The following is a 12,360-nucleotide window of genomic DNA, read 5'->3' on the forward strand; positions in this document are numbered from 1 at the left end:
TTCAGAGGGGCGTGGTCCCTTCAGAGGGGCGTGGTCCATGTAGAACAGGTCTGGCCACGAGTCACTAGACAGGACGGAACAGAACAACACCTGCAGGCAGAACGTCCAGCTCTGATGCTCGAGTTGAGCTCGGCCAAGTTTCTAATGAATTAACAAAATGCGCTTCAGGCGGTGAGGTCATCAGGTGAGGTCATCAGGTGAGGTCATCGGGTCGCAGCAAATTAAATGTTTGGTTCTTGAGGAAAAACTAAACGAAGCACAGAAACGTGTTGAGTCTCCGAGTCTGTGAATTCTGACGTGTTTACGGTTAATAAATGTTCGATTCTTGAACTTAAAATGCAACTTAGTGCAAAACGTGACCAAAGTTTTTAATTCCTGTTAAACGTCCACTTTTACGACCGTCGTATTGTTAACGAACAAATCTGAGGTTTGAGCTTCAGCTTCCATCGTTCTGTTTCTAATATTTCTGCTTGTGGCTCAAAACTGGGAAAAATGAAAATAATAAGGTTCCAAGTTAAACCAACCGTCATCACAACTTCAGTGAAAATAAAACTTTAAAAAATGTAGAAAGAGAATTAATGAGAAATGAAATCAAAACAAAAACACTGACGGAAAAAAAGCAAAGCGATAAAAACTGAAATGAAGCGAACACAGAGTCTGACCTTCGTCACGGTAACGTCGTCTCTTCTTCGCTGGTTTTCAGGAGCTGCTGCAGGTTTCACTTTACTCTGTATGTGATCTGATTTCATGACGTTCACTCGTAACAGATGGAAGGATTCGCGCTGTGACCGACAGAACATGTAAGCGTTCGGTGCACAAACATTCACATGACGGGGAACGCCTTCTCTGATTGGCTAAACCTGGCGGCGTCAGAGCGGGGCAGCTTCCTGACGTCTACATTCACTGCATCTTCTCGTCTTCGTCATCATCTTTATTGGTGAAGCTGCATTGGTCTCCAGACTGCAGGCGATTGGTTGGCTCGGGTGGAGGGGGCGGAGCCCTTCGTGAAGTCACCTGTGCTACGTTCAGTTGTAACAGGACAGAGTGAGGAGCTGCCGGCGTTTTCCACCACAGGAGCCCGAAAGAATCACAAACGTCTCTCTGTACGACTAATTCAGTAACTTATGACAAATTCTGAGTCATCTGGGGAAGTTATGACAACGACAACGTTTAAGTCATTTTGTAAATGGTCTGTCCTTCTGTTCGATGCCTCGACGTTCTGTGATGGAACGAGAACATGCGTTTTGAGCCTCTGCGGTGGAAAAGGCGGCGCTGATGCGGCGGAGGTGCAGCAGGTGAAGCAGGTGGAGGTGTTAGTGCAACATGAAGCTGATGTCCAATCACAGCGGGGACACGTTGACAGCACGTGGAGGGGCGGAGCTTCTACGTGTCCTACAGGTGTCGGCCTCCAGGGGGCGTCAGCTCCGTCCTGATCCCACCCGGGACCAGCTTCCCCACGATGGCATCCACCGCAGAGACGCACTGGAGGGGGGCGGGGTTGGGCTCGGAGGGCGCCGCCCCCCCTGGTCAGAGAGCCTCCTGATTGGCTGTCAGATACTCCTCAGCTCGCTTATGAGCCTCCAGAGCTTTGATGGTGTAGACATCCTGAGGAAGCTCCGACTTCCTCCTCATCAGAACCTTCTCCTTCTTCAGGTCCTTCACGCCCTGAACACAACAGACACAGAGATCCAACAGTCGTTTATTGTTCACTTGAGATGAATCACGACTTCAGCAAACTGAGGAAAAGTGAAAATTAGCAAAACTGTAACATAATGAAAACGATCATCTTGTAATAAATGTGAGCAAAAATGAAAATATTGATGAATTTTGAGAAAAACGAATCACATTAACAGCAGTGGAGATTAGAAATAGAAAAAATGAACAAAGAGTAAAAACATGAAAAAATTTAAAGAAAAAAAAACTATTAAAAAAAACTAACAAGAAAATTCAAATATGGCAAAAACACAATTCATGACTGATTCTCTGACTGACAAAACAAACTGATGCAAAGACACACAACACATGCCTGGTTGTGTGGTTGTGTGTGTGGTTGTGTGTGGTTGTTGTGTGTGGTTGTTGTGTGGTTGTTGTGTGGTTGTGTACCTGTGAGGCTTCAGTCTCCACAGTCTTCTTGAGCAGCTGAATGTCTTCAGCTGTTGGAGTCTCTGTTTCCATCGAGTACACAGCTACAGCATCACTGTACAACAGGTACTGCAGACACACAACATAGGTTTATGTCTCACACACACACACACACACACACACACACACACACACACACTCTCTCTCTCTCTCACCTGGTCCTGTGGGTGGAGTCCTGGGCGAAGGGGGTGGAGCTTATTGCTCTGAAAGTAAACAGAGAACGAAGCTTCTTCAACATTCAGGGTTACTTCCCATAAAGTTCATAGAACCAAGTCATTCCTGCACCTTTTCTCTTTTCATTGCTGTTCAACATTCAGTCTGGGTCGATTCATTTCAGTGTGACATCAACAGTTAGAGGCATTCTCAGCTGGTCTGGACTCTGACTGGGCCTCCAGAACTTCACCTTGATGTCTTCAAACCATTTCTGTGGAGCTTTGGCTCATTGATGGGAAACAAGTCTTCTCCACGTCTCAGTTCTCCTGCAGACTGCATCACTAGTCTCCTTCTAGTAGCTCCTTCAGAGGAGTCACAGGAGTCTNCCACCTCTTCAACATCGTCCTGGACCCTGAACGCACCACCTCTTCAACATCGTCCTGGACCCTGAAAGCACCACTATAGTCTAAATTATATCACTTGACCCTGAATGCACCATGACAATTTCAGCAGCATGACCAGACTCTAGGGGCCCTGAATGCAGCACGGCCCCTCCAGGAGCAGTCATGATGTAGGTAAACCCCAGGTGCCTAAACTCACCTGTGAAAGGTCACCTGATGCTGAGCTCCTCCTGCTTCAATGTTTTGTTTCTCCCAGAGGATTCAAATTTGTACAAACGTCCAATCAGAGCAGCTGAATAAGTCATGTGATCAGTGAATTGTGGGAAGGTGGAGCTTAATGTTTGTACATAGAATTATAGATCAATAGTCAATAACTCTTCAGATGATTTTCTCTGTTCAATCAATAACGTGAAACTGTTTTTACTGTTGACTAATTAAATAATTTCTCTGCTTTATAAACCAGCTGATAATTGACAGGAAACAGAACTGAGCCGTTATTGATTTGAAGTCAGACCCCTGATCAGGATTTTTCTTATTTGTCTCCATTTGTTCAAAATAGTCAGTTTACCGTCACAAAGCTGAACCTGTCGTGTGTTTACTTTCCACCTGAAACGGATCAGTTGATGTGACGGGCTAAAGGCGGCTTAAATACATAAAATCAACAAATATTCAGATTTAAAGATGTGATTAATCTGCTGTGATTTAGGAAAAGAATCGAACATCAGTTTTACCAAATGATTGATGAACTGAAGAAACAAAACTTTCAGTGTCAAACGCTGAATGTTTGACTTCTGACTGTGTGAAAGAAACAAACGGATCAATGGAGTCGACTGGATTTGTTTTTATTTTGTTCTGTACATACATGAACATCTGTACAAAATCAGACTTTCATACTACGTAATGCTCGACCTAATTAAACATATGTACATGATGATGGGAAGCAGCGTTCAGGTTTTAGTGTCACGACTCGAGTGGACAGATCGATCGATCGATCGGGTGAATCTTTGATCGCTCAGTCGCACCTGGACAAAAACAAACTGTTTTTTAATTTGAGCTTCTTCAAAGTAAAATGTCCTCAAATATACTTTGAAGACGTGAAGTTTGTCGTTCTGAACATCGAATGGACCTGAGCCGAACCACAAACCAGTGTGGTTCAGCAGCTGATTTATGCCTCGACTGTTTTAGCTGAAAGTCAAAAACTGAATGAAAACAAAATTCAGTTTCTTCATTTCATAAAATAGACTCTGGCAGCCATTTTGTCCAGCGGCGAGTGAGTGACGTGGGCGGGGCTTCCCCACCACTGGAATGGTCACTGATTGTGAAAGACACGCCCACAGACGGCGGGAAGAAGAGCAACGACAAGAATGAACAAATAAAAAATACTGAAATACAAACACTGAGCGCGGCGTGGTCCCTTCAGAGGGGCGTGGTCCCTTCAGAGGGGCGTGGTCCCTTCAGAGGGGCGTGGTCCNGAGAAGGTGAGGTCTTTAACCCCAAGAACACCAAACCTACCATCAAGCATGGAGGTGGCAGCATCATGCTCTGGTTCTGTTCTGCTGCCAGTGGACCTGGAGCTTTACACAAAGTCAGTGGAACAATGAAGAAGGAGGATCACCTCCACGTTGTTCAGGAGAACCTGAAACCATCAGCAGGAGGTTGATCTTGGACACAGGTGGATGTTCCAACCAGACAATGAGCCCAAACACACATCAAAGTGGTGAAGAAATGGTTCCATCAGGCTGGAATGAAGGTTCTAGACTGGTCTCCCCAAAGTCCTGACTGGAACCATCCAGAACCTGTGGACCGCTGAAGGAACAAGTCTGAGTCAGAAAGACGACAACATCAGTTGAACTGCAGCGGTTCTGTCCAGAGGAGTCAGAGATGGACCAGAAGCTGGTGGACGGAACCAGAGGAACCCGACTGAGGAGAACATGGACCTTTAACCAGATATTAACATCTCTGTATGAATATTTATGATCCAACAGGTTTTGTGAAGTTTCCAGAAGACCTTTAATAAATCTATGAAAGAACCAAAACACATGATTGTTTTTGACAAAGATTCATGTTTCCAATGATTCCGTCACAGAAAATTCAGACTTCTAAGAGTCACTGGAAACTCAGGACTGACTTGTCATACTTGATCTTTACAAGCGGATGGAAACTTTTGTTCACAGCTGTACGGGTCGCACCAAAAATTCTCCAAAAGCAAGTGATTAGTTCTGACCAAATTCTGTGAAAAGCAAAACTTCCCTCTTCAATACAACTGGTTCGCTGTGACCGACTGTGACCAACAGTAAAAAGTTCTGTTCGTGTAGCTGTCTTACTTCTGTTTCTCAGCTTTGTACTGCTGCGTGCAGTCATCAAACAGCTTCTGGTTCATCTCCATGAAGAGCTTCAGTGCGTTGTAGATCAGACCGTGGATCGTCCTGAGGAGGAAAACAAACAAGAGTTTAGCTCAGCTCCGACACTCACACAGCTGCAGCCTGGACTTTAGCTTAGCTTAGCATCAACACTGAAAACCCAGCAGGACTCAGCACATCACACACATGCTGCTTTCTCTGTCTCTGTGAGGACGAGCTGCTGGATAAACCTGACCACTGTGTGTGTGTGTGTGTGTGTGTGTGTGTGTGTGTGTGTGTGTGTGTGTTACTTGTTCCAGTGGCTCTTGGAGTTCTTGTAGAGGGCGGGGAACATGATGGGGAGGATCTTCGCAGCGTTGTCACTGATCAGACTCATGATGTACTCGTTGTTCCAGTAATACAGAGCTCTCTCTGCCACCTGCACACAGCACCATCAACATCATCATCACCTTCATCCTCATCATCCGCATCATCGTCATCATCACTCTCATCTTCACCCTCATCCTCATCAACATCACCATCATCACCCGCATCAACATCCTCATCATCATCACCCTCATCATCCTCATCAACATCCTCATCATCATCACCCTCATCATCCTCATCAACATCCTCATCATCACAACCCTCATCCTCATCATCATCCTCATCCTCATCACCCTCATCATCCTCTCATCATCATCATCATCCTTCTCATTAACATCCTCATCATCACAACCCTCATCCTCTCATCATCATCATCCTCATCAACATCCTCATCATCATCACCGTCATCCTCATCATCCTCATCAACATCCTCATCATCATCACCCTCATCCTCATCATCATCATTCTCATCAACATCCTCATCATCACAACCCTCATCCTCATCATCCTCTCATCATCATCATCTTCATCATCATCGTCATCATCATCCACATCATCACCCTCATCCTCATCACATCCTCATCTTCATCATAACCCTCATCAACATCCTCCTCATCATCCTCATCATCATCATCACCCTCATCATCAACATCCTCATCATCCGCATCACCATCATCACTCTCATCTTCATCATCATCATCAACATCATCACCCGCATCATCATCCTCATCGTCATCATCAACATCCTCATCATCATAACCCTCATCATCCTCATCCTCATCCTCACAGCCGTTCTGCTGGCAGGTTGAAGCTCATTGTTCTTATTGAGTTTGTTCTGGTTAAAATAGTTCAGCTGCAGGTTGTGCTGGAGGTTCACGTAGTATTTTAAGTTCACGATCTAGTGCTATTATTGGTTCTGATTCTGTTCAAGGAGTTTAGCTGCAGGTTCTGGCAGAGGGTCCCATTTTTCTCCAGACAGGCTCCTGTTCTGGGTCAGACTATGTATATTGTTCAGGTTGCAGCCATTTTTGGGTTCTAACTGAATCTGTAATTTTCTCCTGATCTTAGTGTTGCTGAGTTCTAGTTCTGTTTCAGGTTCTAGTCTCACAGTTAAATCTGACTCAGGTTCTGTTTTAGGTTCTTGTTGTAGCTGCAGTTATATTTCAGATTTTGGTTCAGGGACTTTAGTTGCAGGTTCTGGTTGAAGTTCACATAATATTTTTAAGTTCTAGACGAGTTCTAGCTTTTGGTTCTGCTTCAAATTGTGACTATGTTTCAGTCTGGTTCTGACTGAGGTTCAGTTTCTGAACCGGCTGTAACTGAGCTTCTGATCCAAGTCTAGCTCTGGTCCTAGTTCTGTTTCAGGTTCTGGATCTAGTTGTAGCTGAAGTTAATGTTCTGATGTCATTCAGGTTGGCTCTGGTTAAGACTTACAAAGTAGTGTATGTTCAGGTTCTGGTCGAAGATGTGTTTGAAGTTCATGCAGTAGTCCTGGTTCTGGTACCTGGAAGTGGGGGCTGGAGACACACTTGGCGAGCTGTCGGAACAGCGGCTCCTGGACTTTGACGAACTCTGACGGCTCGATGACGTCCAGGATCTCCTCCAGCTCGTTCAGGAACATCACCTCCTTCGGGCTGTGAGTCTTTGGCCAGAACTTCAGCAGACCCATGATCACCTGCAGGGTCAGAGGTCACGTTACTACACCTGCAGGGCAGAGGTCATTCTACAACACCTGCAGGGTCAATCACAAACAGAGAGAGTCTTCTTCCTGAAGTGGGCGGGGCCAACAGTTCGGCTGAAGCACTGAAACATTCTGTGTACAACCGGACTAAAACCAGGAGTTTTGTTTACTGATCGGCTGAACATGGATGCTGCCCTCCATGTGTTACTATGGAGACCAAACATCATCGGTTTCATGTTGTCATGGAAACAGTCTCAGCAGGATACTCACAGGCTCTGTCAGGCTGCTGTCCTTCTCCAGGAACTGGACCACACAGTAGGCCAGCTAGAACACAGAACCCACCATCAGTACCAGAACCCACAGTGACAGTCAGTGACAGTAACAGTAACAGTCAGTGACAGTAACAGTAACAGACAGTAACAGTCAGTAACAGTCAGTAACAGTAACAGTCAGTAACAGTCAGTAACAGTAACAGACAGTAACAGTTACCTGTGGATGGTAAACACTCAGAGACTTGACTTTATGCAGTGGCAGCAGAACTCGGATTAGGAACATTTTGTGTTCTTCTTTCAGTGGCAGAGCGAAGCCGTTAATTATACTGAGAGAACACAAAACAGTGTGTTAGAGTGTGTGTTACACAGAGAGTGTGTTACACAGAGTGTGTTCGTGTGTTACCTGCCCAGGATCTCCAGCAGTTCTGCGATCCCATTGTGATGTTCTGTCTCATAGATAAACCTGCAGAACACCCAAACCAGTCAGACACAACTAGGAGTTTTAGGTTCAGCTGAGAGTTTATGGTCACTGTGGTTCTTTTGGGTTCTACTGACATTCTTAATGTTTTACTGTGGTTCTGCAGGTTCTAACCTATAGAAGATGTTGTTGATCTGTCGGCGGATGTAGGCTCGCAGGCCGAGGAACTTTCCGTAGATCCGGTGGAGGATGGTCTTCAGAAAGTCTCTCTCTCTGGGATCCTCGCTGTCAAACAGCTCCAGCAGCTTTAACACAGGTACCAACAGTTAGGGTTCTACCTGTTCCACCTGTTCTACATGGTCCACCCGTTATACCTGTTCCGCCTGTTTTACATGTTCCACTTGTTTAACCTGTTCTACCTGAAGTCAGACACCTGGACACTTGAGCAGGTTGCGTCTTACCGACAGAACAAACTTTTGGTCGATGTATTTTTTGGCGACATTTGGCTGAAAGTCTGGAGATTCCAGGAACCGAAGGAAGAACTCGTACACCAGCTGTGGACACAAACACACACATGTTGGGTTCTAGAGGTACAACAGCTATGGCTTGGTTCTGACAGCCGGTTCTGTTCTAGATCCTGGATTTAAAAATATCCAGAATATATTTGCATGTTGTTAGTATTTCCTCCAGTGTTTTCTAAATGTTTTACAGACATTTTATTCACGTATTTTCTCACATTTTGGTAATATTTTATAATCATTTTAGTCACTTTTATAAACAAAATGATGTTATTAATGTCTTTAAGACATGTTGTTGATATAGGTTCCCAGTTATTTGTATCTGTCAAACATTTTATAAATAACTGTCATTTAAAAAGTTTCAGACATTTTATTCCTAATTTCAGTTTATTAACATTTTCAGGACAACCTGATCTATTTTTTGGTATGTTTATTAACATCTTTCATCTGTCTTGGCCTGTTATTAGTATTTTTCAGACATTTTGTTTACATTTTTTTCCTTTCCTAACAGTCCAACAAACCTCTGATAACCTTCTCCACCAAGAAGCACCAGGTGCTGGTTCCAGTGCTTAGTTGGTTCCAGTCTAAGAACCGGTTGCTTCTCCATCAGCCAGGAGCCCAGTCAGAACCGTACGTCACTGCATATGTTTACCGAACAACGCTGGCGCCTCACAGAGTCCACACAGGAGTCCAGACGGACTTTGTTACTACACTTCCCACCTGGTCACAGACAGAACATGTGACCTGCTGAACATGTTCTTATCCATAGACGCTACAGTTTACGATGTTCCCTGAACGCCCCACATAGCAGGCTGCGCTAGCTGCTGCTGGAGGCCGCGATGCTCAGACCGGTGTGAGACCAGAGATGACTTTATAAAGGGTAGACCAGGAGGTTCTGGTGTCAGATCGGTCCAGGATGAAACCCAGTGATCTGTTCTCATGAGGTCTTTCCTATGAGCAGAACAAACAGCGTGTAGCTGAAGAACACCTCATGTCTAAGCTAAATACCGACGCTATAACAGTCCTGTTCTCCACCACTGTGGTGCTGCTGCTGGGACACAGTTGGACCGGCTTTCAACAGTTTGTGCAGAACTTCCGTGTGTCCCGGGACTCATTCCAGTACATCTGTGATCGGACCAGAGACACTGGAACCAGCTCGGTGGAGAAGGGGTTTGGGAGACTCTTCAACATGTGATTATAATCTATCAGTCAAAGCTCTGCTGAGGCCTTGACCACAAACAGAACCACTCAGCTGTTTACTGTGGACAACAGATCAGATGCTGAAAATTTAAATAAGGTTGACCGTTTCTCTTCTTGATATAAAATATTGTTTATGTGGAATCACGAGCACTTTGGGTCTAATTACCTGGAACGTGCTGATGGTCAGACAGACTGAACACTGATTTGTGGCCACACAGACGTTTCTATCACAATTTATAGTGTTATTACAAAAAACCATCACATATGCTCATACACCTGCATGACCAGGTGAGACCGGATGTACCTGCAGGTGAGGCCAGGCCGCTTCCAGCGTCGGCTCGTCCTCCTCGGGGTCGAACTCGGCTCCGGTCGGGTTAGAGGACGGAGGAAGAGTCCGAAACAAGTTCACTGAAAACTGAAGACAAGCAGCTGTCAGTGTTTGTTCTGTGTAGCTGTACCTGGACTGCTCTGTGGTTCTCACCATGATGACGGCTTCAGGGTAGATGGACTCGGTCACCACGTCGCTGTTGTGCGTGATGTACTCCACCATCTCGTTAAGCCCCGCCCTCTTCACCTCCTTGTATTTGAGGTCGCTGAGCGGGTCGCTGACAAAGTCGAACAGAACGCAGCACTGACGCAGCTTCTGCACGAACAGCTCCTCCCGATCCACAGGCGGCGCATCTGAGGAGGGAGGGCAGTCAGAGCTGATTGGCTGAATGACTGAACAGGGCTGACCGTCTTCAACAACTCTCCTCCTACAGTGTCTGTTGGAGGCACCTTGTTGTCATCCATAACGGTGCTCCTTCTGTACCAGCAGAACGTACTGATGCATGAAAAACGTCATCAGCAGTACGTAGAGACGTTCTGATCACATTTTAACCCCTAAACTGATCTGAGTAACTTAAACCTTAATATCTACTGATACAGAGTCTAAGTCTGATTCCATGTTGCTGATGAGACACACCTCCAGTAGATGATCTCCCTACAGCCTGCTACTGGCATCAACGCCATAACACACCTGAACCTGGTCTATGGCTCTGGTCCAGGTGGATTTCTCCTCACCAGATCCTTGCTGGTGTTGTGTCTGCTCTCAGATGTACGTCGCTTTGGATAAAAGCGTCTGCTAATGAAACTGTAGAACTGAACACTACAGTTATGAAAATCAGTCCAGTGTATCTGCTTGACAACTGAATATCTGTGTGGTGTGTGAAGAACAAACTGTCTGCAGTCTGTTCCCTAATGGTCTGTAGGTGGAACCTTGTTGTAAAGAGGACTTCTGGTTGGAGGTCATGAACCTCCTCAGAGTCTCTGTCATGGTCCCGTTGCTGCTAAACTCCCACAATGCTCTCTGCTGCCACCATGAGCTGCAGTCTGAGTGACGCCTCCTCTGGTCTCCACAGTATTAATCAGGAAGAAGATCCGTTAAACTGAGTTCTGTCCTCTCAGTGTTAAAATCGGCTTTAGGTTACCTTTGAGGGCAGGTAACTTCTGCAGCTCCCTGTTCTTGGTCAGGCTGAAGCGAGATGAGCTCTGGCGACGCTCCTTCTTCACCAGCTGAGGTCCTCCAGAGTATTTGATCTTGTTGAGCTGAGTGGGAGGAGGCGTGCTGTTACTGGGACGTTTACTGCCGCTCTGCTGCTGCTGCTGCTGAAACACAACAAAGCTGACAGTTACACAGTTCACAGCCACAGAAACAGTGTTCAACTGAAGCACCAACACCCACAGCAGAGGACCCCTGTTCCTTCAGGAACATATGGATGAATCCCACAGAACTGGTGTGAAACAGCAGATATCAGTGGAGTGTTGGAGCTGATCAGGCTGTTGTGTACTGATCAGGGTCTAACCCTAACCCTAATCCATCAATAAGAGTTGCTGCTGTTGCCTCAGTCTGACCTGAGCTTCCAACAACTGAACCAAACCCAGCAGCTCACAGTTACACTGACTTTTATTACGTTTTCATTTCTTTGGATTATGAAAACTGAAAATGTCGTTGTACAGGTTTGTCAGCAGGATCACAGAAACCTTCGTGAGTTCGTTTAAAACTCTGTGACAGCGAACAGCAGCAGTCGCGTCCTGATTGGTCCTGCAGACGTCATGTGACCTCACCTCCTCAGAGTTCTCCGCCGCCGCATCCTTGGCGCCGCTGTTACTGTTCTTCGTGCTGCTTTTGGCAGATTTGGTCGTTTCCTGTTTCGACACAGAAGAAGAAAAAACTTTCAGAACAAACCAACTGTTTACACGTAGAGTTCAATCAGCTGATCAATACTGTCATTATCAATCAGACTGATAGAGTTTCTGCAGTGACCTTAAAACGACAGAAAAACATTTGAAGACAGAAAGAAACAGTCATGATGATGAACAGATAAGACTCTGACATGTAGATGATCTAGTTCTGGTCACCTCTGACATTCACTGATCAATAAGTGCTTCTGGATGGACAGTCTCCAGCTCTCAGTGGAGGAAAGGTAATTATTTCAAAGGGTGTGTATTGAACTACATTTTATGTCTTTTGATTTTCTGTTATCACTTTAAGGTTTTTTTGATTACCTGACCACATACTGTTGATGAAATAATGTTGTCAGCTCTAAACGTGATCACTGATACCTGCCAGAACAACACCTGATGAATGTGTCTGAACAAACTAAAAACAAACCGAAAGTACTGAAACCACCACAAAGAGACACAAAACCACCATTTTCACCAGCACAGCACCTATAATCATCTATACATGATTTATAATCATCTATACGTCACCTATAATCATCTATACATAATCTATAATCATCTATACATGATTTATAATCATCTATACATTATCTATAATCATCTATACATTATCTATAATCATC

The 12,360-nt window shown here is 45.2% G+C and overlaps 1 protein-coding gene across 1 annotated transcript in view; it reads right to left on the reverse strand.

Annotated features, from left to right (window-relative positions):
- Positions 1-331: 331 nt before the first annotated feature.
- ppp2r5d (protein phosphatase 2, regulatory subunit B', delta) overlaps positions 332-12,360 on the reverse strand; it is a 16,813-nt gene continuing 4,784 nt past the window's right edge. The window contains 15 exon segments of the mRNA XM_008298309.1: positions 332-1,665; positions 2,104-2,211; positions 2,298-2,421; positions 5,021-5,122; positions 5,347-5,474; positions 6,927-7,097; positions 7,374-7,427; positions 7,593-7,701; positions 7,779-7,838; positions 7,968-8,098; positions 8,255-8,347; positions 9,816-9,926; positions 9,993-10,192; positions 10,981-11,155; positions 11,618-11,698. Of these exon segments, the coding sequence (XP_008296531.1) occupies positions 1,528-1,665; positions 2,104-2,211; positions 2,298-2,421; positions 5,021-5,122; positions 5,347-5,474; positions 6,927-7,097; positions 7,374-7,427; positions 7,593-7,701; positions 7,779-7,838; positions 7,968-8,098; positions 8,255-8,347; positions 9,816-9,926; positions 9,993-10,192; positions 10,981-11,155; positions 11,618-11,698 (1,785 nt within the window). The 3' untranslated portion in view covers positions 332-1,527.

This window comes from Stegastes partitus, unplaced genomic scaffold (assembly GCF_000690725.1).
Source record: "Stegastes partitus isolate 25-593 unplaced genomic scaffold, Stegastes_partitus-1.0.2 Scaffold1304, whole genome shotgun sequence".
In the NCBI taxonomy this organism is placed as follows: Eukaryota; Metazoa; Chordata; class Actinopteri; family Pomacentridae; genus Stegastes; species Stegastes partitus.